A 25465-nucleotide genomic window follows, 5' to 3' on the forward strand; every position below is an offset into this window, starting at 1 on the left:
ATACCCCAGAATACAAATGATCATTATTCTGTTGAAGCCCCTGACGGTCCTCATCGCTATCCGCAATTTCTCCAACCTTTGTGTCATCCACAAACTTACTAATCAAACGAGTTGTATTTTCCTCCAAATTGTTTATGTATGTTACAAACAGCAAATGTTCCAACATTGATCCCTGAGGAACACCACTTGTCAGAGCCCCCCATTCAGAAATGCACCCGTCCGTTGCAAGGGAGGAAATTGCTGGGGCCTTGAGGGAAATCATTGTATCCTCACTGACTACCGGGGATGATTGGAGAATGCTGTTCCTTCGTTTAAGAAGCACAGCAAAGATAACCCAGGTATTTAAAGGCCGGTGGGCCTTCCATCAGTGGTATGGGAATTATTGAAGAGGATTCTTCGAGACAGGAATTGCTCCCACTGGAAATAACAAAGGACAAAGAACAACACAGCATGGGAAACAGGCCCTTCAGCTCAATGAGCCCGCGCCGCCATTTTAACATTGAGTGCCCTCCTCTACCCATGACCTTTGTCTGCACCTATTGGGGAAGACTGAGGGAAGACTATTTTAGGGACAATTTGTTACACCAATCAACCTAAGAGCACGTTTTTCAGGATGTGGGAGGAAACCGGAGCACCCGGAGAAAACCCACGCAATCACGGGGAGAATGTGCAAACTCCCGCAGATACCGGCCCAAATCCATGTGTCTGCACAGCAAACAGTGATAGTCACTGAGCTGTCATGTTGCCCATCAGATGGTCCAGTTTAAGCGTACACCAACGATGTGAAGCACTAGGCAACTCTCGAAGCAACATCCAAGAGCAGCCATCGCATGACCCACCGCGTGTATGTCCCTTGTTGGTCAACAAGGCAGACTGAATCTCCTGTGAAGTAAAAGAAAAGACATCAATAAACATGCAAAACTTAGATAGACATTTATGGAATCCCCAGAAGCGCAAAAATAAAGCAAGTGAGCCATGAAATATTTTGGAAGGTCCATAGGAATCAATTGATTCCCAGGGACGTCCCAAAGCTCTTGATCTTTATTTAGAAAAGTCTAAATAAGTGGATGTAGTAGCTGAAAGTAACATGGTTTTGTGACAGGGAAGTTGTGTCTCATTTTCTTGATTGAGTTTTTTTGAAGAAATGACGAAGGTCATTGATGAAGATAGGGCAGTAGATATTGTCTACATGGACTTCAGTAAACCCTTTGACAGGGTCCCCCATGACAGACTGACACAGAAGCTGAAGTGGCACAGGATCAGAGGTGGTTGGGAAGGTGTATGCAGCGCTCGCTCAATCATAGAAGACAGATGGTAACAGTTGTGAATGGAGGGGGAGGGCGAGGGGAGGTCTTGCTGCAACTGTACAGGGTACTGGTGAGGCCACAGCTGGAGTACTGTGTGCAGTTTTGGTCGCCGCACTTGCGCAAGGATATATTGGCCTTGGAAGGAGTGCAGAGGAGGTTCACTAGGCTGATACCTGAGATGAGGGGGTTGGACTATGAAGAGAGACTAAATAGACTGGGTCTGTACTCGTTGGAGTTTAGAAGGATGAGGGGGGATCTTATAGAGACGTATAAGATAATGAAAGGGATGGATAGGGTAGAGATAGAGAGATTCTTCCTGCTTAGAAAGGATAGCAGGACTAGAGGGCACACCCTCAAGATAAGGTGGTGGGGGGGGGGGTAGTAGTTTAGATCGGAGTTGAGGAGGAACTTCTTCACTCAAAGGGTGGTGAATCTCTGGAATTCTCTGCCCGTTGAAGTGGTGGAGGCTGCCTCGCTAAATATATTTAAGTCACGGGTAGATAAGTTTTTGACAGACAAGGGAATTAAGGGTTACGGGGAGAAAGCAGGAAAGTGATCCACTTCAGATCAGCCATGATCTTATTGAATGGTGGGGCAGGCTCGAAGGGCTAGATGGCCTACTCCTGCTCCTATTTCTTATGTTCTTATTAGGGCTGTGACAAGTGGTGTTCCTCAGGGATCAGTGTTGGAACATTTGCTGTTTGTAATATATATAAACAATTTGGAGGAAAATATAACCCTTTTGATTAGTAAGTTTGTGGACGACACAAAGGTTGGAGAAATTGTGGATAACGAGGAGGACTGTCAGGAGCTTCAACAGGACAAAAATCGTTTGAAGAATTGGGCAGGGAGATGGCAGATGGTGTTTGGGTGGATAAGTGTGAGGCAATACATTTTGGAATGTCTAATACAGAAGGAAAGTGTACAGTAAATGACAGAACCCTTAAGAGCATCGATAAGCAGAGGGATCTGGGCTTACAGGTACACAGGTCACTGAAAGTGGCAATGCAGGTGGAGAAGGTAGTCAAGAAGGCGTACGGCATGTTTACCTTCATCGGCCGGGGCATTGAGTTTAGAAATTGGCAAGTCATATTGCAGCTTTATAGAACTTTAATTAGGTCGCACTTGGAATATAGTGTTCAATTCCGGTCGACCCTACCGGAAAATTTGGAGGTTTTGGAGAGGGTGCAGAAAAGATTTCATGGAATAGAATAGAATAGAATCCCTACAGTGTAGAAAGAGGCCATTCAGACCATCGAGTCTACACCGCACACAATCCCACCAAGGTCCTATTTCCCTAACCCCTCATATTTAACCAGCTAATCGCCCTGAAATAGGATCGATTTAGGATGGCCGATAACCTAGCCTGCACACCTTTTGACTGTGGGAGAAAACGGAGCTCCCGGAGGATGTGCACACAGACATGGGGAGAACGTGCAAATTCCACACAGGCAGTTACCCGAGGCCGAAATTGAAACCCGGGTCCCAGGTGCTGTGAGGCTGCAGTGCTAACCACCATCCACCTTGCCACCCACTTTTTTTTGTTTAAATAATGGTTCAATTTATCTCCTATCCCCTCAATTTCTGTTTTCAACTCTCAAGGCATACTTTCTATCAGACCAATGCTCACTTCGTTGACTCTTTTCATTTTTAAGTATCTGTAGAAACTGTTACGTTATGTACTATATGGCTATTTTTTAAAATTTCTCGACAACTTTCTCTCATTCTCCCTCTTTGTTAATCTTTTAGAACATAGAACATAGAACATTACAGCGCAGAACAGGCCCTTCGGCCCACGATGTTGCGCCGACCAGTTACAAAAACAATGACCCACTAGCCTATACCAATCCCTTTTCGTCCATAAACCTATCCAGAGATCTCTTAAACGCCCCCAAACTAGACGCATTTACAACTGCAGCAGGCAGGGCATTCCAATCCCTCACCACCCGCTGGGTAAAGAACCTACCCCTGACATCCGTCCTGTAGCTACCCCCCCTTAATTTAAAGCCATGCCCCCTCGTGCTAGCTTTCTCCATCCGAGGAAAAAGGCTATCACTATCCACCCTATCTAAACCTCTAATCATCTTATATGTTTCAATAAGATCCCCTCTTAGCCGCCTTCTTTCCAACGAAAACAACCCTAGATCCCTCAGTCTCTCCTCATAGGACCTCCCCACCATACCAGGCAACATCCTAGTAAACCTCCTCTGCACCCTCTCCAACGCCTCCACATCCTTCTTGTAATGCGGGGACCAAAATGACCATTTTGGTCATTCTTTGCTTTTTTTATCCTATCTCATCCTATCCTATCCTATCTACCCTATCTTATACTATCCATCCTATCCTATGCTATCCTATTCTATCCAATCTTCTGACCTGTCACCCTTTTACCAGGATGTTGCCTGGCATGGAGGCCATTAGCTGTGAGGAGAAACTGGAGAAACTTAGTTTGTTCTCACTGGAACGACAAAGGTTGAGATGGAAACCTGATAGAGTCTGCAAGATTACGAGGGGCATAGTCAGACGCTTTTTCCCACCGTCGAAGTGTAAATTACAAGGGGGCATAGGTTTGAGATGCGAGGGGCAAGGTTTAAAGGAGATGTATGAGGCAAGCTGTTTGCACAGAGGGTGGTGGGTGCCTGGAACTCGCTGCCGTGGAAGTTAGTGGAAACAGACACGATGGTGACTATTAAGGACATCTTAATAAACCCATGAATAGGATGGGAATAGAGGGATATGGTCCCCGGGTGGGTAGGGGGCTTTAGTTCAGTCCAGCAGCATGGTTGGTGCAGGCTTGGAGGGCCAAAGGGCCAGTTCCTGTGCTGTAATTTTCTTTGCTCTTTGTTGAAAAACAACTAGGGATGGACAAAAAACGCTGTTCAAGCCGGCAACACCCACATCCTGTGAGAGAATGAAAATAGATCTTGCAGCCAGTTGCTTGCATGACTAATTTCTTTTTCACAATAGGTTCTGCTGGAGATCTTCAGATTTGTCTCGATAGAAAGCAGGCCAGCGGTGGGACATGCAAAGTGCAGCTGAAGTGTTCCAGCTTGCGTGACTCGGCTTTTGAGTGGTTCAGAGGGGACAGGAAGGTCATCGCTGATCAGAGGCATAAGCTGACGTTTGGTGGGATGTTTTTGGATGTCACACTAGATTCCGAGCTTGGAGAGACGATTTATAAATGCAAGGACGCTGCAACAAGAGTCGAGCAGATTGTTGATTTGAGAGAAACCTGTGGGAATAGCTCAAAATCAGCACCCTACCAGGTAACAATCTATCATTTTATTACATCGCAAATGCATGAACAAATCCTCGGTATTCAACGACATTAACAACAGTGAATACTCCACTATCCTGGGGGTTAATGATCAATTCTACCACTGTCACTGTAATATATTCTGTGTCGTGATATATGGAAGCACACTTCTCAGACACCATGAAGCAGTCTTGTGTTAATTAACTGACCTCCTGACTTCCCAAATTGTGTCCACCATCTATTTTTATTCTCTCACAGGATGTGGGTGTTGCTGGCTTGAACAGCAATTTTTGTCCATCCCTAATTATTTTTGAGAAGGTGGTGGGGAGCTGCCTCCTTGAACCGCTGCAGTCCCCGTGACGTAGGTACACCAATCCTGGCCTATATGTGACTCCAGCCACACAGCAATATGGTTGATTCTCAACTGCTGTCAGAAATAGACCAACGGAGACCCTATTTTATCGATCACTATGGCATTGTGGGTCAACGTCACAGCGCGAGGACTGCAGCGTCAGGAGTGTGAATTTTTTTTTATTCATACACGCGTACTCATGGGCACATACGCACACACAGACACAAACTCATGCACACACATGGGCACATGCGCATACACATACAAAAGCGCAGGAGCGCACACAAACATATGTGTGCGCGTGCACACAAACACCCACATGCATGTGTAAACAGACACGTAAACACACTGGTGCATGTGCACACACACATACACACAAGCATGCATGCACATGTGCACACATGTATGCGCGCACACTCACTGTGCACGCATTCACACTTGTGTGCATACACACGTGCACGCGCACGTAAACACACACACTCACAGACACACACATAAATACACGCACATGCATGTGCACAGACACATGCACACACTCTCACATTTGTGCACACGTACACTCATGCACCCGCTCACAAGCACACACACACATTCATCGTCGGTGGAATTTGAATTCAATATTTAAAAAAAATCTGAAATTAAGAATCTACTGATGACCGTGAAGTCATTGAAACCATTGTTGCAAAAACCCATTTCGTTCACCAATGTCCTTTAGGGAGGGAAATCTGCCATCCTTAACTGTCTGGCCTATATGTGACTCCAGCCAAACAGCAATATGGTTTATTCTCAACTGCTGTCAGAAATAGACCAACGGGGACTCTATTTTATGGATCACTATGGCATTGTGAGTCAACGTCACAGCGCGAGGACTGCAGCCTTTCAAGAAGGCAGAACACACGCGCGCACACATGCACATACACGTGCATACACACACGTGCACACACACACGCACACATAAACACAAGCGCACAAGCATTGCATTTGAGAGAATACCCTGTTGTGGTTATTTGTTATTGAACCACTCTATTTCTCCCTATTGTTCTATTTAAATATGTTTCCTCATTTCAGTACCAGAAAGTGAAGATTATTCTTACTACAATTTTCCTGACAGTTTGTACGGCAGCCTTGATGATCACTTTCTATCTGAGCCGTCAGCAGAGCAGTTAAGTACTGAGTCTGTTCTCATAGCAGCAATCTCCTCTTAATCCCAGAATGTTGACCGAGCATTGACTGTGAGTGGCAGGGGACATCGCACTGGGGGTGTGAATGACAGGGGACCTCACACTGGGGGTGTGAATGACTGGGGACCTCACACTGGGGGTGTGAGAGACAGGAATCTGGTACTGGGGATTTGAGAGACATGGATCTCGTACTGAGGGTTTGTGAGACAGGGGATCTCGCACTGCGGATGTGAGAGAGACTGGAGATCTCGCACTGAGTGTGTGAGAGATGGGGATCTCGCACTCGGGGGTTGAGAGACAGGGGGCCTCGAACTGGGGATGTGAGAGACAGGAGGTAATGCACTGAGAGTGTGAGTGAGAGGTGATCGAGCACCGGGGATGTGAGAGACAGGAGATCTCTCATTGCATTGGGGGTGGGGGAGACAGGGGATCTCGCACTGGGGGTGTGAATGACAAGGGATCACACACTTATGGTGTGAGTGTCAGGGGATCTCGCATTCAGGTTTTGAGAGACAAGGGATCATGCACTAGGGGTGTAAGTGACAGGGAATCTCACACTCGGGGTGTGAGAGAGAGGGGATCTCACACTGGGGCTGTAAGGGAGAGAGAGAGACAATCCAGCAATTGAAGTAAGGTTTTTGTGGGAGAGGGAGGGAGCATGGCAGCAGAGGGAAAGAATGGGGAGAGGGAGGGAATGATAACAGAGACTCAATATTATCTGATACTGACTTTTTCTTATTTTGCCTCTTGTGTCTAGGCAACAGTGGAAAGGAAACGGGACATAAGCAAGGTAGGGGATCAATCCAGTGGGTACTCTGAATCTCTCTGACTGTATGTAATATACTGCTGTTTACTGTGCCGATTACAGATGTGGGTAGGAGGAGACCTGGTGTTTTCTATCAGGAAAATAGTGACTGTTTTATGGGGACAGTTTAAGAGGGATCTTTACTCTGTATCTAACCCCGTGCTGTACCTGTCCTGGGAATGTTTGATGGAGACAGTGTAGAAGGAGTTTTGCTCTGTATCTAACCCTATGCTATGTTGCTATATCTGTCTTGGGAGTTTGATAGGGGAGAGTGTAGACGGAATTTTACTCTGTATGTAATCCTGTGTCATACCTGTCCTGGAAGTATTTCATTGCGGGGGGGAGCGGGGAGCGGGGGTGTTAGTTTAGGGGAAATTTTAGTCTGTATTAAACCCTGTGCTGCGTATGTACAGTGAGCGTTTGATGGGGACAGTGTAGAGGGATTTTTACTGTGCATCTGACCCGGTGCTGTGCTGTCCAGGGAATGTTTGATTGGGGACAGTGTAGAGGGGATTTTCCTATGTATCTAACTCTGTGTTGTGCTTGCCCTGGGAGTGTTTGATGAGGACAGTGTACACAGAGATTTATTTTGTCTCTAACCCTGTGCTGTGCCTGTCCTGGGAATGTTTGATGGGAACAGTGTACACGGAGATTTATTCTGTCTCTAACCTCGTGCTGTGCCTGTTTTGGGAGTGTTTGGTGGGGGCAATGTACAGAAAACTTTAATCTGGCTCTAACCTCGTGCTGTAACTGTCCCAGGAGTGTTTGATGTGGGCACTATAAGAGGGATTTTTTTCTCTGTATCTAACCCTGTGCTCTACCTGTCCTGGGAGTGTTTGGTAGGGACAGTGTAGTGGGAGTATTTCTCTGTATCTAACCCCGTGCTACACCTGTCCAGGAAGTGTTTGATGGGGATAGTGTAGAGGAAGCTTCACACTGTATCTAACCCCGTGCTACACCTGTCCTGGAAGTGTTTGATGGGGATAGTGTAGAGGAAGCTTCACACTGTATCTAACCCGTGCTACACCTGTCCTGGAAGTGTTTGATGGGGACAGTGTAGAGGAAGCTTCACACTGTATCTAACCCCGTGCTACACCTGTCCTGGAAGTGTTTGATGGGGATAGTGTAGAGGAAGCTTCACACTGTATCTAACCCGTGCTACACCTGTCCTGGGAGTGTTTGATGGAGGGACAGTGTAGAGGAAGCTTCACACTGCATCTAACCCCGTGCTACACCTGTCCTGGGAGTGTTTGATGGAGGGACAGTGTAGAGGAAGCTTCACACTGCATCTAACCCCGTGCTACACCTGTCCTGGAAGTGTTTGATGGGGATAGTGTAAGCAAAGATTTATTCTGTCTCTAACGCTTTGCTGAACCTGTCCTGGGAGTGTTTGATGTGAACAGTGTAAGAGGGAGATATTTTTCCTCTTTTTTAAGATCACTGAACGTAATGTTAACACTTTGGAAACGGTCAGACTGTTTCTGTGTCAATCTACCTCTAGATTTCCCTTACCTGGAGATCTGTCTGACAGGCAGGTACAGGAATAAATTCGAAACCCATGTTTGTCTTTTTTACACAAGCATTTAGTTTACTGGAGTGAGATATCATTGTTACAGCTACTTTGGTACTTCACATTTGGAATACTGCGAGCAGTGTTGGTCTCCTTACAGAATTAACTCACCTTCGAGTGAGACAGAGAAAATCCATTTTGCTGTTGACTTCAGGGCTGAGGGATATTGTATGATGTGAGATTAGTATTTTGGAAGCCAGAAGTGTGAGACCCGATCTCTTTGAAACGTATGTTCTCAGTTTCACATACAACATATTTACCGGCTGTTTCCCCCATTAGCGGAGTCTTGGGACGGTTTCAGGGTAAGGGATCAAATTTCAGACCTTTCAGTCAGAGAGTTGTGAGGCTTTTCTCTAACCCAGTGAGCGGTAGATGATCAGTCATCGAGTAGATTCAAGACAGAGGTTGAGAGATTTTCGGGGATTTTCTAAAAGTGAATGGCGAGTGAAGTGGGGAATAGAGTTGATAGGTCAGTAAAATAAATGCCACAGCTTGAGAACCAAGCTCATTAATCCAACTGTTCCTTGTTTTCATGTTTCTTTTCTCTCTGAAATTGATTTTTCCTCTTTGCAGGAGACGAAGGAATTTACTCTGATCTGTTAAGTTCTGAAACTCAACCTGACACCAAAGACCAAGCCCAGGCCACTGGCCAAAGGGTGCAGGGCATGTCAAAGGGGCCTTCTGTGCAGGTCGAGGCTGGACGTGCTGCCAGCCTGAGAAGGCAGGCCACGGCTGGGCCTAGCACAGGCTCAATAAGAGAGCAGGCCCAGGCAGGGCCTGCTGCAAGCCTGAGAAGGCAGCATGAGGCTGGGCCTAGCACTCCCCAGATTGTTCCAGAACAAGATTCAAGATACACAAGCCTGAGCCAAGGGCCAAGAAATGATGACTACCAACACCTCAGACGACAGGGAAACGATGGTCAAAATGTAGTAACTTATTCAGCAGAAGCTGAGGAGGTGACAGTTTTGACTCCATTGTAAGGTGAATTTGGGAAGTGAGATGAATAAAAATTCACTCCCAGCACAGTCTGCATTTAAGCCACTCCAAAACTATTGATTCAATTCTAGATTGTAATTGACTCTTGGTCATCTGTTGTTCTATGAACTACCCAAAACCCTCGATTAGATTCCAGTTTGTGACACTCCCAGGTATCTGCTATTCTGTATATAAACCATCACGAACTTTTCAATTAGATTCTACTATGTAACTCAGTTCCGGGTATCTGTCATTTTATGTAAACTACTCCAAATTCCTCGATTAGACGCCAGTCAGTAACTCACTTCTGGGTATCTGTTATTCTAGATATAAACCACGACAAACTCCTAGATTGGATTCCAGTCTGTAACTCGTTTCCAGCTACCTGTTATTCTATATATAAACCATCCAAACCCCTCGATATGATTTCAGTCTGTAAATCATTTCCAAGTATTTGTTATTCCATATATAAACCACACCAAGCCCTTGATTAAATTCTAGCCTGTAACACATTCCCAGGTATCTTATTCTATATACAAACCCCCTTGAACTCCTTGTTAGATTCCAGTCTGTAACTCACTCCCATGGATTTGTTATTCTATGTATAGATCATCCTGAACTCATCAATTCGAATCCAGCCTGTAACTAACTAAAGATCACAGACGGCAGCTTTGAAAGACAAAAAAAAAATTGATATCATTGCCTCACATCGCTGTTTGTGCGATATCGTTGTGCCTAACATTTGCTGTCCCATGTCTAACATTGCAACGCTGACTGCGCTCTTTAAAACAAAAACCTTCTTTGCTTGCTCTGAACTGCCCAGGTTGATCAGAGGCTTAGGTATGAGACCAGCTTTCCAATGTTATTGCTTCATGTGCTCAGCTTCTGTGCTTGCTAATGAGGAAAGTATAAAGAGTTTATCATTATGAATGTGCACAAATGGGTTAAGATGTGATTTACACGTTTGTAAAAATTGATTGTGCCTCAACGAGGGCATTGTTTCTAGTTCGGCACACTGCACTGTAGGGAGGATGTGAAAGTATTGCTGAATGTGTGGAAAAAAGATTGACGAGAAGGACTCCAGTGATAAGGAAGTACATTTTTGTGGATCGAATGAAGCAGCTGGGACTGTTTCCTGGAGTGGAGAATGTGGAGGGAGGATTCAAGAGAGATCTTAAAACTCGGAGACATCTGGACAGAGTAGCTGGAGAGAGAAATTATTCCCACTGTGGGAAGGATCCAGATTGAAAGGCATTGGTAGAAGAAAGAATCGTGATAAAAGGAGGAATTCTTCACATGCCAAGTCTTAAGATTCTCGATTGTTCTTTCTGAGAAGGTGGTGGACACAGGATCAGTTGATGTTTTGGATAGAAAATTGGATATTTAATGAAAGAATAAAGATTGTTAATCAAAGGGAGATGGCTGTTTGCTGAGGTTCTCTTGTGAAAGATGATTATGTTCATAGCGCAGCGGGGCGGGAAAACCACGCCCGGCCGATTTGCGGGATTCCCGCAGGCATTCGCACTGTGCCTGCATCTTCCCGGCCCAATCTCAGGCAGTGTTTGTGCTATGCCGGAAATCGGCTGGGTGGCGTTGCTGGTATTTAAATAGTATTTAGAAGTGCCAAGGTGGGTGGGGTCTGGGGTGGGGCCTGGTGATCGCAGAGCCTAAGGGGTGGGGGTGTTGTGACTTTGTCATTTGTGATCATACTTTTTTTTTATACTTTCACCATTTCTCCACAAAGTTATAATCTGCACTAAGTCAGGCACATTAAATCATAATTTTACATTTATATAAAGCCCAGTTAGCTAGTGAAGCATAATGCTTCTACACAGTATGTATACCTCAATCAGCATATAGATACAAACTATCTTCATGGCTCAGGCTTTATTCTGAGCTTTAAAGGCCAAGAAGGTTCCCACTCTGTATTGCGATGGAGGCAGTAGGGGAGGCTAGCGATCGGGCCAGCCGGTGGGTTTTGGGTTCTGCCGGAAAGGGGCCTACATCTTGGGGGGGGGGCAGGTCTGCCTCGCGGGGAGGTGGGGGGGATGGCTGCAGGGAAGTGAGGGAAGAGGGTCGTCAGTGCTGGAAGGTGGGTGGAGAATTGGGGGGGGGGCGTGGGGGGGGAGGCTGGAGATCGGGCTGGGACGGGGGCTTTCGGGGCTGGCCGTCAAATGGACCAGGAGGGCCCAGATCGGCCGTGGGGAGTTTGGGGGTGCAGCAGTGCAGGGCCACGGGTTGACCAGCAGTGAGCTGGCCAGCAAGCTGCACGTTGACAGTGCGGGCCTACTGTACATGCGCAGATGCCCGCTGACTACAGCTCCTTCCATTGTCAATAGGCCCCACCCCACCCCACCGAAATTGAGTGATATTCAGGTTGGTGGCCTCTGCACTGCAGAATGTTGGGGGGGGGGGACTCTAGTCTGAACTCCCATGATTCAACCAGCCTGAATGATTACAGTTTTCCTGCGAGAACGACACTTCGGATGTTTTGGGAGAGTCGCCCCCATGATTTTCATAGAATCATAGAACCCTACAGTGCAGAAAGAGGCCCTTCGGCCCATTGAGTCTGCGCCGGCCACAATCCCACCCAGGCCCTATCCCCATATCCCCACACATTATAAGAACATAAGAAATAGGAGCAGGAGTAGGCCATCTAGCCCTTCGAGCCTGCCCCGCCATTCAATAAGATCATGGCTGATCTGTTGTGGCTCAGTTCCACTTTCCCGCCCTCTCCCCATAACCCTTAATCCCCTCTCTTATCAAGAACCCATCAACCCGCTTCTTAAAAATATTTAGCGAGGCAGCCTCCACCACTTCAACGGGCAGAGAATTCCAGAGATTCACCACCCTTTGAGTGAAGAAGTTCCTCCTCAACTCCGTTCTAAACCGCCCCCCTTTATCTTGAGGCTGTGCCCCCTAGTCCTACTGTCTTTTTTGAGCGGGAAGAGTCTCTCCACCTCTATCCTATCCATCCCATTCATCATCTTATATGTCTCAATGAGATCTCCCCTCATTCTTCTAAACTCTAACAAGTACAAGCCTAGTTTATTCAGCCTCTCCTCATAGCTCAATCCCCTCAACTCCGGTATCAGCCTAGTAAACCTCCTCTGCACTCCCTCCAGGGCCAAAATATCCTTGCGTAAGTACAGTGCCCAAAACTGCACACAGTACTCCAGCTGCGGCCTCACCAATGCCCTATACAGCTGCAGCAAGACCTCCCTACTTTTATATTCAATCCCCACTGATCCCTCTAACCTACGCATCCCTGGACACTTAGCATGGCCAATCAACCTAATCCACACACCTTTGGACTGTGGGAGGAAACCCACGCAGACACGAGGAGAACGTGCAAACACCGCACAGACAGTGACCCGAGCCCGGAATCGAACCCAGGACCCTGGAGCTGTGAAGCAGCAGTGCTAACCCACTGTGCTGCTGTGCCGTCCCATTTTTATGAGGCCGAAGTACCGTTTTGAACAGCTTCGTGAGTGAAGTGGACCTGAAGTGAGCGGAGTGCGGGGGATGTTGCAGGTGAGCCCTGGGGATCCTCGGTGGGCTTCCTCCTGGCCAGTGGACCAGTGATATCTGGGGTGGTGGGAAGGCGTGGGGGCAGTGTTGCGGTGGGGGGGGGGGGGGAGGCGGAGGAGGAGTGGGGAGTTTCTATTTTGTCAGAACTCCCTGGGCGTGGGCCCTGGAGGAGTCCTGCTCAGCCTTCCCCTTGAGGGCACTGCTGTAACGTTGTGGGACAGGGACCCTGATGGAGTGCTGCTCAGCCTCTCCCTTGAGGGCATTGTGTGGCGGCGTTGCCTGGACATGGGATATGGTTAGGGATTGCACTGAGAGATTGCTGGGGTTCCGGGAGTGGCAGGGTCGGGGGAGAGTGGAGAGTGCGTGGGGGGTGGGGTGGGTGGGGGGGGGGGGGGAGGGGGAGGTGAGGCTTAACCGCATCAAGCAGCTGCCGCACCAGGGCACCGGGTGCCAAGGTTCACACATAGACTGCGCGGAAACTGCTGCCACTGGGCAAACATCCAGTGATGACTGACACTGGACCATGCCTGTAATGATGCTGCAATTGCACACATGGCAATTGTTCAAGGGTGAGCAGTGCCCACGGCTGCATAATCTGTGCCAGTATTCGTCACGATGGGAATTGCATACAAATTAATCAGGTCACGCGTGGCACCATGGATTGTGTGGTGATGACAGCACCCACAAGTGGGATTGCTGGCCCAAGTGAGGATTGGGGTGGTGCTGGGTCTAAGCAGCCAATGACATTAATCTGTCATTCCTTGCTCTTTCCAAACCCCATTGTGCAGATGGATCTTAGACAGACAGACCTTGATAGATTTGGACCGGGCCATTATGGTGGTGGATCGGGAGGCAAAGGAGGTGGCTCAGGAGGTGAAAGGTGTGGTGAGCAGTCAATACCAGTCCCTCGGGAAGGAGGGCAGGGGTCTGCCGCTGAGGTCCAGGAGGTGGGTGAGCAGTCTCCTAAAAGGGTGCATAGAAGGTGGAGGGCGCAGTGGGGGAGGAGGTACAGGCCCCGGAATTTATTTGAGACTGTCTGAGGCCCATCTGGAACCTCAGGGGTGGGATGGTCATCGACTCAGTGTGGAGGTTAAGTGACGGCTGCCCTGAACATTTTTGCATCGGGTCATTTCGGGCACCCAATGGAGACCTTAGTGGGGTACACAGGCCTTTGTTTCTGCCAGATGAGTGTGGCAGGTCACAGATGTCCTTTGTGACTGGGAAGGACAGTACATAAACTTTGATTCCACTCCCTGAATGTGCAGATGGTGTGTGACCATGTCATATGGATCATGCATGTCGATGGTCTCTACCCGGGGAGTACCCATGACAGCTTTGCCCTCAGGAAGTCGGATACTCCTGATCTCTTTCAAGACCAGCCCATGCTGCTGGGATGGCTACTGGGTGACAAGGGTTACCACCTAAGGTCATGGCTGATGTTTGTGCAGAGGCCCGAGACCCAGTCAGAAACCTGGTACAACGAGGCCCACACAGCCTCTCAGTCCACAGTGGAGTGGTGCATCGACCTGTTTAAAATGCGGTTCACCTGCTGGGACCCTGTATGTGCTTCATGCTTAATCATAGTTCTGCGTTCTGCACAACATAAAGTTTTTAAAAGCTTACTTTATTAGTCACAAGTAGACTGACGTTAACACAGCAATGAAATTACTATGAAAATGCCCGAGTTGCCCCATCAGGCGCCTGTTCGGCTATACAGAGGGAGAATGTTGTATGGCCCATGCATCAAACCTGCACAATTTTGGACTGTGGGAGGAAACCAGAGGAAACAGGAAACCCACGCATACACGGGGAGAAAGCCACACTGACAGTGATGTGAGTCAGAAATCAAACCTGGGTGTGGCAGCAGTGCTAACCACTGTGCCGCCCACATTGCCCAGCAGCGTGGAGGCAAGCTGGAGAAGGAGGAGGAGGAGGAAGGGTGGCGAGGGGGTGGGGTGGACATCCTGCCATATGACGAGCCAGGGGAAACGGGACAGGCAGCGATAGAAGGTGTCCGGCAGGGAAGGGCAATGAACGGTGCCTTAAACGCAGCCCACTTCACTTAACTGATATCATGTAGTAAGGAGGCTGTAACCAACACACATCCATCGCACCTCAGGAGCAAGTGCAGCCGCCATTCCATCTTGTAAGCGATCTGGGCCTTCAACCACATCACCCTTCCCAATCCGGTCATCCCAGCACTCTGTCTCCCAGAAACATCCAAACCTGTTAATGGGCCTGGGTTGGCAATGGTTGTGAGTCTTGGTTGAAGGCTGGAGGATGATGGTGGCTCACGGTTATGCTCACTGGGATCCTGCCCCTGGTGCCACTCAAGTCTGACTCCTACATGTTCTCCAAATGCACGCTGCCATCTTGGCCCACATAGCAGTTTGGCTTGGGGGGCACAAGTTTGTGGGACAATCAATGCGAGTGGGGGGCATTTGCACTAAAAGTCTGATGGGTGTTGGGGAAGGTTTGGCAGGGACTGTGTAAAATGTGGCTGAGTCTCACAAGGCATAACAGACAGCACATCTATGCATGGGAACTGCCCAACATGAAGGGACAACTCAGCATAGCCAATCAACCGAGCCAGCACATCTTTGGGCTGGGTTATCAACTGGGATTCAAACAATATAAGGGGCACTGAGAGAGAATTCATTCCGTGTATCCAGGAAATGTTTTCAACCAAAACCCAATAAGAGAAGATGCAATTCTAGACCTCACCTTGGGAACAAAGAAGGGTAAGTGCGTGAAGTGACAGTTGGTGACCATATCAGGCATAGTGATCACAATTCAGTTGTATTTAGCCTTACCATGAAAAAGAACAGAGATAAAGCAGGAATAAAAATTTCGAACTAAGATAGGGCAAATTTTGCAGGAATGAGATGAGACTTGGCTGACATGTGCTGGACAGCATTGCTAGGGGATAAATCAGTGGAAAACAGTGGGAAACACGAAAAAAGTGAGATTGTGAATCATAGAATCCCTACACTGCAGAAGGAGGTGATTTGAGTCGTAGCCAACTCACCTAAACAGCCCATATTTGGACCATTAGAGGAAACTGGAGCACCCAGGGAAATAGAAGCAGATATGGAGAGAATATGCATGCTCCACACAGTCAGTCACCCAAGGCCCGAATAAAATCTGGGTCCCTGATGCTGTAAGAAAATTTACAAAGTTGACATGTTCCCTCCCAAAATAAGACTGGTTCTGCAAATTCTAGATCCCCTGGTTGTCTACAAGAATTGCAGGGGATGATCAAACAGGAAAATAAAGTGTATGATAGGCATTAAGAAGGAATCACTGCTAATAGCCTCGATGAATATCGGAAATGCGGGGGCAAAGTGAAAAGGAAATAAGGAAACCAGAGAAGGCATGAAAAAATAGCAAATAAAGTTAAAGAAAACCCAAAGATGTTTTGCCAATATATTAATGGTAAAAGTTAAGGCAAATCTGTGATCTATCAGCAATGAAGAACGAAGCTTGTGTGGAGATGCAGAGGACGTGGGAAGAATTTTGAATGAATATTTTGTCTCCATATTTGCAATGGAACAGTGTGATGCAGATTAGTGCGTCCAGGAGGAACACGCTAAGATAATGGACAGAATAATCGTAAGGTATTTCTCAAAGGGCCAGATGGACTGTTTCTGAGGCTGCTGAAAGAGGATCATAGAATGCTACAGTGCAGGAGGGGGCTATCTGGCCCATCGAGTCTGCACCGACCACAATCCCACCCAGACCTTATCACCATAACCACATGCAGTTACCCCAGCTAATCCCACTGACACGAAGGAAAATTGATCACGGCCAATCCAGTTTACCCGCGCATTTTCGGACTGGGAGGAAACCGGAGCATCCGGAGGAAACACATGCACACGCGGGGAGAATGTGCAAAGTCTACACAGACCCAACTCGGGAATCAAACCCGGGTCCCTGACGCTAAGAAGCAGCAGAGCTAACCACTTTGCCACCCTGCCGAGATCAGGGGTGAGGTTGCAGATGCTCTGAGGACGATTTTCCAATCTTAACTAGATAACAATTATAACGTTTTGGATCCTGTTGGGGAGGATGGCCTATTCGGGGATAACAGCAGCAGCACCAAGGGCAGTGCCACCGTGGCTTGCTCTGGTGTTAAGCAGGGGCGAACAACGAGCACCAGAGCAATAGTTAAAATGGATTATATGCTTAGAGGTACAGATGGGCGTTTCTGTCGATGTGAACGAGACTCCAGCGTGTTTCCTTCCTGGTGCCAGAGTACAGGATGTCTCTAAGCTGGGAGAAAACATTCTGAAACGAGATGGTGAGCAGCCAGAAGTCATGACCCATTTTGGTACGAACAACATAGGAAGGAAGAGTGACGAGGTCCTGTGGCAGCAGTTTAGGGAATTAGGTGTAAAGTTAAAAAGCAGGACCTCTAAGTTTGTATTGTCAGGATTACCCCCTGTGCCAAGTGCCAATGAGGTTAGTAATAGGAAAAAAGTTCAGTTCAGCACATGGCTAAACAGCTGGTGTTGAAGAGAGGGTTTCCGATACCTGAACAATGGGATCTTTTCCGGCGAGGTGAGATCTGTACAAGAAGGAGGGTGACATTTAAACTGAAGGGACATAAATATTCTGGCCAGGAGATTTTCTCGTGTCACACGGGAGGATTTAATCTCATTTGGCAGGGAAGTGGGAGACATAGCAAAGGTAAATTAACTGAAGGGGAACTGTAGAGTAGGGTCAGTAAGACTCAAAGGAAGAGGGGGGCAGGTTTGGCTGCTGATCAAAAAGGATCTGGTGGTATGAAATGCATTTGTTTCAACTTAACTTTCCAGGATACAAATGTTTTAGGTGGGATAAAGGGGGATGTAAAAGGTGTGGGGAAGCAGGGCTATTGGTTAAGTGAATATCACAGCTGTGCCGCGGGAGGACACCTCAGAAGGCCCATATTGTGAGGCAATTTGGGTCTAGCTCAGGAATGAGAACGGTGTCGTCAGAACGCTGGGGGTTTATTACAGGTCGCCCAAAAGCCATCGGGAGATAGAGGAACAGATATGTAGGCAGATTTTCGCACGTGTGAAAGTAACAGTGTTGTTGTGGTGGGAGATGTTAACTTCCTTATATTGACTGTGACACACTTAGTGCTAGTGGCGTGGATGGGACAGAGTTTGGAAGGAACAAACAGGACGGCTACTTGAAACAGTGTACAGATAGGCCAACTAAGGAAGGCGCGTAGTGGACCTGGTATTGGGGAATCAGTCTGGCCAGGTGGTCGACATTTCAGTAGGGGAGCAGTTCGGAAACAGTGGCCACAATTCAGGAAGCTTTAAGGTAATGGTGGACATTAAGTGTAAGTGAAGGTACTAAATTCATGGAACGGCTAATTACAACAATGTTGGGTATGAACTAAACAGTATATTTTTGGGGCAGATATTTGAGGGCAAAACAACATCTGACGTGTGGGAGGCTTTCAAGTGTAAGTTGATAGCAATTCAAGACTGGTACATTACTGTGAGAATGGAGGGTAAGTATGGTAACGATATGTAGAGGGGGCAATGGGGCTGCTGAAGGACATGGACAGGTCAGAAGAGTGGGCAAAGAAGTGGCAGATGGAATACAATGTAGGAAAATGAGAGGTTATGCACTTTGGAAGGAGGAATGGAGGCACAGGCTATTTTCCATATTGGGAAATGCTGAGGAAATCAGAAACACAAAGGGATTTGGGGGTCATTGTCCAAGATTCTCTTAATGTTAATGTGCAGATTCAGTCGGCAGTTTGGAAGGCAAATGCAGTGTTGGCATTGATGTCGAGAGGGCTCAAATTCAAGGGCAGGGGTGCACTTCTGAGACTGCAAAATATGAGTGGCGCGGTAGCATAATGGTTAGCACTGTTGCTCTGGGGACCTGGGTTCGATCCCTGGCTCGGGTCACTGTCTATGTGGAGTTTGTGCATTCTCCCCGTGTCTGCATAGGATTGTTCCAGGTGTTTTGGTTTCCCCCCACAGTCCAAAGATGTGCAGGTTAGGTGGACTGGCCAAGCTAAATTGCCCCTTAGTGTCCTGGGATGCGTAGGTTAGAGGGATTAGCGGGTAAATGTGTAGGGATAGAGCTTGGATGGGATCGTTGTCGGTGCAGACTCGATGGGCTGTATGACCTCTCTCTGCACTGTAGGGTTTCTACTGTTCTATACTGTTCTGGTCAGACCCCATTTGAATACTGTGAATAGTTTTGGCCCCATCTCGAAGGAAGGATGTGCTGGCCTTGGAATGGGTCTAAAGGAGATTCACAAGAATGATCCCTGGAATGAAGAGCTTGTCGTATGAGGAACGGTTGAGAATTCTGGGTCTGTGCTCTTTGGAGTTTGGACGGATGAGATGGGGATCTCATTGAAACTTAAGAGTACTGCGAGGCCGGGATAACGTGGATGTGGAGAGGATGTTTCCACTCTTGTGAAAAAGTAGAACCAGAGGGCACAACCTCAGGCTGAAGGGATGTCCCTTTAAAGCAGAGATGAGGAAGAATTTCTTCAGTCAGAGAGTGGTGAATCTTTGCTCAGGGTGGAGCCAGTAATGGGTTTGCTGACAGACATTTTATTTAAAATTCTCGGAAAGTGGTATTTTAAACACTGAGGAAATTTCAGAAAATGTCCCCGCAATCACATTGCAGATGATGCAGCGAATGACTCTCCTGATGTCATTTCTTCAGCCCCAGAGAACGATTGCTCAAGAAGACAAAACGCTCAGACACAGAATCCCTACAGTGTACATGGCAGCCATTCGACCCACCGAGACGGCACTGACAACAATTCCACCCAGGTCCTATCCCCGTAACCCCAGGTGTTTGCCCTGTTAATCCCCCTGACGCTATGGGCAATTTAGCACGGCCAATCAATAGAACCCACACCTCACTGAGTTGTACACCGGGTGCTCAGTTTCCTTCCACACACGCAGGCACGGGGAGAAAGTGCAAACTGCACACAGGCAGTAACATGAGGAGAGATCTGAACCCTGTCCCTGGCACTGTGAGGCAGCAGTGCAAACCACTCTGCCACCGTACCAGAAGAGCCACAGAAATCAGGGTTCCCCTACCGATGCCAAACACTGAGCCACCTGTCTCAATTTAAACTACAGTTGGAACGATGAGCATTCTGGTTCCATCGCAATTCAAACTCGGACTATTTGACTCAAAGACCAGAGTGCTAACTGTTACACCATGGTTTAAGGCAGGAAACCTTTCACCCAGATCTCACACATACACAAACTTGCTCGATAATTGCCCGGCTTCAGTGGAAGGGTTGTTGTTATTTGACACCAACTGCTCTTTCCTTTAGACAGAGTAGCAAAAATTGATAAAGAAAAACACAGATGTTGCAGGCATCTGGCGCCAGAGGTTCAGCAATGTGCATTGTAGTAGCAGTTCAACTGGTTGACAAATTGCCCCCTCGATTCGTACTTTGTCAGATAGTTAAACGAAATGCCCTTCAGCAAAGCAATCATCACATTGGCGAAGGAAAACAAGGTTCCACCGAAACTTGAACTCAAATCGTTGGATTCAAAGACCAGAGTGCTCACCATTGCACCACAGAATCCAAGAAACGTCAAGAAAGAGCAAATGAGCTGTGAAACATGACTATTTCTGCTGATATTTCCCGATACGGCCTATGAAGGAAATGATTTGCTGTGGATTTGAGGGACTGTGTGGCGCACGGCGACACGTTGCTGTTGCTGACATGTCGAATGAAAGAGATCAAATTCTTCCAGTGACCATTTCCCAGGGCGGGCCCGTCTTGGGATCTGGGGTGGACAGGTGAGTGCTCTGAAATCTAAATCCAACAATCCCAGCTCGAATCCAGGCGGGGTCTTTTCTTTTTGCCTGTGCCGATGATATGTTTGCTGAAGGGCATTTTAGTTTAAATTCTCGGAAAGTGGAACTCTAAACGCTGACAAAATCTCAGCAAATTCTACTGCCTTCGTGTTGCAGAGGATGCAGCGAATGACTCTCCTGGCGTCATTACATCAGCCCCATAGGACGATTTGTCCCAGTTTAGACAACAGTTCGGAGGCGAGAGGCCAGAATGTGAACTGTTGTACCATGGAACCGACAGCCCTTTGACCTAATACTCGAGACTTTTCTCCCAAAACGCTCTCTCTCTCTCTCTCTCACACACACATACACACACATACATACACACACACATATACACATACACACACACATACACACACACACATGCACACACATACACACATACATACACACACACACATATACACATACACACACACATATACACATACACACACACATACACATACATGCACACACATACACACACACATTTTCTCAACAATCGACAGTGACTCCAGTCGAATAGGTGTTGCTGTTTGGCACCAACTGCTCCTTTCTTTCAACAGTGGAGTTAAAGAAACGAAATGGAAAATAACACAGACGTTGCAGACATCTGGCGCCAGAGGCTCAGCAATGTGCATTGTAATATCAGTTGAACTGGCTGACCACTTGCCCTCCCGAATCGTAAGTTGTGAAAAAGTTGAACAAAATGTCCTTCAGCAAATCAGCATTGACAGATTAAAGCCAGGTTCCGCCGAGATTTGAACTCGGATTGCTGGATTCAGAGTATAGACCATTACACCACGGAACCCAACAATTGGTGCTGGAATCGCGGTGGGTTTTTGTTTTTGTTTTTTGCTAAAGGCGATGATGGTTTTGCTGAAGGGCATTTTATTTTAACTTCTCAGGAAATGGAAATCTCAGCACTGACGAAATCTCAGCAATTTCCACGCAATCAAATTGCAGACGGTGAAGCGAATGGCCCTCCTGGTGTCATTGCATCAGCCCCAGATGATAATTGCTCAGGGAAGCCACAATGAACGGGGAGTCCGTCTTCATGTGTCGTGTCACTCACTCACTCATCTGTCCCAATTTAAACAAAGTTGGGCGGCGAGAGGTCAGTGTGTAAACTGTTGCACCGTGGAACCGACAGCACCCTGACCGAAGACACGGGACTTTTCTCCCAAAACGCACACACTCAGTCTCTCTGACACACACAGACACATGCACACACTCACAACACACACACACAGTCATACACACACACACACATACACACAAACTCTCACACACACACTCTCACGCACACTCATACACAAACTCACACACACACAGAACACGCAGACACACACACACAAACTCATACACAAACACACATATACACACACACAAACTCATACACAAACTCACACAAACTCATACACAAACACACATACACACACACACACTTGCTCAATAATTGGCAGACTCCATTCAAATAGTTGTTGCTGTGTGACACTAACTATTCATTTCTTTCAACAGATGAATCAAAGAGAAGAAACAAGATGAAAAACAAACACAGATGTTGCAGACATCTGGCACCAGAGGCTCAGCAATGTGCATTGTAGTAGTAGTTGAACTGCCTGACAGATTTCCTCTCGATTCTTACTTCGTGAAAGAAAACCTGAACGAAATGTCCTTCAGCAAATCAGCATTGACAGATTAAAACCAGGTCCTGCTGAGATTTGAACTCAGATCGCTGGATTCAAAGTCCAGAGTGCTCACCATTACACCACAGAACCTAACAATAGGTGCTGGAATCGTGGCGGATTTTTGTTTTTTTTTTCGCTAAAGGCGATGATGGGTTTGCTGAAGGGCATTTTATTTTAAATTCTCAGGAAGTGGAAATTTAAGCACCAACAAAATCTCAGCAATTTCCATGCAATCGATTTGCAGACGGTGAAGCGAATGACTCTCCTGGCGTCAATGCATTAGCCCCAGAAGATGATTGCTCAGGAATACAAAGTGCTGAGAGGCAGGGAAGCGACAGTAGACAGGGGGGTCCATCTTCATGTGTCGTGTCATTCACTCACTCATCTGTCCCAATTTAAACAAGAGTTCGGGCGAGAGGCCAGAGTGTGAACTGTTGCACCATGGAACCGACAGCACTCTGACTTAAGATACGACACGTTTCTCCCAAAACGCTCTCTCTCTCTCCCTCACTCTGTGTCTCTCTCGCTGTCTCTCTCTCTCTCTCACACACTCGCACACACACAAACTCACACACACTCATACACACACACAAACACACACACAAACTTACACAAACTCTCACACATACACAAAATCACATACACACACAATCACACACTCACTCACACACACACACACACGCAATCACACACACACACACACACTCACACACACACACTCTCACTCACACACACTCACTCACACACACACACTCATACACACACAAGCTCACATACAAACTCACGCACACACACACTCGCACACACGCTCATACTCACACACATTCACACACATACAAACTCACACACACACACTCACACAAACTCACATACAAACTCACACACAAACTCACACACACACAAACTCACATACAAACACACACACACACGAACTCACATACCAACACACACACACTCACACTCACACACACACAAACTCACACACACACACTCACACAAACTCACATACAATCTCACACACAAACTCACACACACACAAACTCACATACAAACACACACACACACACACGAACTCACATACCAACACACACACACTCACACACACACAAACTCACACACACATACACACAAACTCACACACACACAAACTGGACGAGAACGAGGCAGGTGAGGTTGGTGAGCAAACTGCACACGGTACAGTGACGCAGCAGGACATAGGCAAAGAGAGGGGGAAAAGGAACGTAGTAGTGATTGGAGATAGTGGGGTGAAGAGTATTGACACTGTCCTTTGTCACAATGACAAAGTGCACAGAAGGGTGTGTTGTCTGCCTGGTGCTCGGGTCTGGGATGTCGCAGCTGGGCTGCAGAGGAACCTGGAGTGGGAGGGTGAGAATCCGGTCGTTGTGGTACATGTGGGTGCCGGCGACGTAAGCAAAATGCAGACTGAGGATCTGGGGAGGGAGTATGAAAAGCTAGGAATGGAATTAAAAAGTAGAACCGACAAGGTGGTTATCTCTGGGCTACTGCCTGAACCGTGTGCAGACGGGCGTAGGGTTGACAGGATTATGGAAGTGAATGGGTGGCTCAGGGATTGGTGTGGGAGGAATGGGTTTGAATTTATGGGGCATTGGCACCAGTATTGGGGTAGGTGGGACCTGTTCGAGAGGGATGGGGTTGGTCTGAATCGTGCTGGGACCAGAGTGCTGGCGAATCGAGTAAAGAGGACTGTAGACAGGGCTTTAAACTAATTAGGGGGGGGGAGGGTGTGAGGGTAGGTGACCTTACAAGGTCTAAAGTTAAGGAGAGGGTACAGGTAAGGGAAGAGGCCGAGGATGTCCCAATAATAGAGGGAGTAGGGGGCGTGAGTATAGTTGGTGGCGTTGCAGCAAATAGGGTCCAGGTGAAGGCTGGGATGAAAGCGCTTTATCTGAATGCACGAAGCATTCGGAATAAAGTGGATGAGCTGGTGGCGCAGATCGACACAAATGGATACGATCTGGTGGCCATTACAGAGATGTGGCTGCAGGGTGACAGGGACTGGGAGCTGAATGTACAGGGCTATCAAGTGTTTAGGAAGGATAGACAGGAGGGAAAAGGGGGGGCGTAGCTCTGCTGATTAAGGATAGCATCACGGTGGTAGCAAGGGATGATATTGGAGCCAAGGAGCAGAGGGTGGAATCGTTGTGGGTGGAGATTAGGAACAGCAAAGGGAGGAAGACGCTGGTGGGTGTCGTCTATAGGCCCCCGAATAATGATCTGGAGATGGGGCGGGCTGTTAACGCGCAAATAAGTGCGGCGTGCAGGAATGGGACGGCCGTAGTTATGGGGGATTTCAATCTGCATATTGATTGGTCGACCCATGTTGGACGCGGGGGGCTCGAGGAAGAGTTCTTGGAATGCTGCCGGGATAGTTTCCTCGAACAGTGTGTGTTGGAGCCGACGAGGGAGCGAGCTATTTTGGATCTGGTGCTATGTAATGAGGTGGGTAGAATTAGGGACCTTGTGGTGAAGGATCCTCTTGGGGAGAGTGATCATTGCAAGGTGGAGTTTCTGGTGCAGATGGAGGAGGAGAAAGTGGGTTCCCGGACACGCGTCCTTTGTTTGAATAGAGGGGAGTACGGTAGGACGAGAGAAGAATTGACGAATGTGGACTGGGGGAGCGCGTTGGAGGGAGGGTCTGCTGAGGAGCAGTGGAGGATCTTTAAGGAGATCTTTCTTGGTGCTCAGCGGAAATTTATTCCGATGGTCAAAAAGGATAGTAGGAGGAGAGGTAATAAGCCGTGGATAACGAAGGAGGTGAAGGAAAGTGTTAAATTAAAAGCGGAGGAATTTAGAGTAGCTAAGAGCAGTGGGCGAGAAGAGGATTAGGAGAGGTTTAAATGTCAACAAAGATTGACAAAGAAGTTGATAAAGAAGGGTAGGAGAAACTATGAAGCTGGGCTAGCGCTTAATATAAAAAAGGATAGC

General features: G+C 47.5%; 1 protein-coding gene and 1 non-coding gene across 4 annotated transcripts in view; one reads left to right on the plus strand and one right to left on the minus strand.

The window, feature by feature from the left end:
• The window catches only part of LOC145363606 (uncharacterized), a 30172-nt gene extending 19313 nt beyond the window's left edge, over positions 1–10859 (plus strand). For all 3 annotated transcript variants that reach the window (XM_080218790.1, XM_080218789.1, XM_080218791.1), the window contains 4 exons: positions 4275–4573; positions 5984–6077; positions 6854–6886; positions 9045–10859. In XM_080218790.1, coding sequence (XP_080074916.1) covers positions 4275–4573; positions 5984–6077; positions 6854–6886; positions 9045–9451 — 833 coding nt within the window. In that variant the 3' untranslated portion in view covers positions 9452–10859. The remainder of the gene's footprint in view (positions 1–4274; positions 4574–5983; positions 6078–6853; positions 6887–9044) is intronic.
• An 11657-nt stretch (positions 10860–22516) lies between these two features.
• On the minus strand, positions 22517–22588 carry trnaq-uug (transfer RNA glutamine (anticodon UUG)). The gene has a single exon. It is a non-coding gene; the product is annotated as a tRNA-Gln (tRNA).
• Between the last annotated feature and the right edge of the window lie 2877 nt (positions 22589–25465).

This window comes from Carcharhinus amblyrhynchos, unplaced genomic scaffold (genome assembly GCF_965287045.1).
Source record: "Carcharhinus amblyrhynchos unplaced genomic scaffold, sCarAmb.v2.hapA scaffold_39, whole genome shotgun sequence".
Classification (NCBI taxonomy): domain Eukaryota; kingdom Metazoa; phylum Chordata; class Chondrichthyes; order Carcharhiniformes; family Carcharhinidae; genus Carcharhinus; species Carcharhinus amblyrhynchos.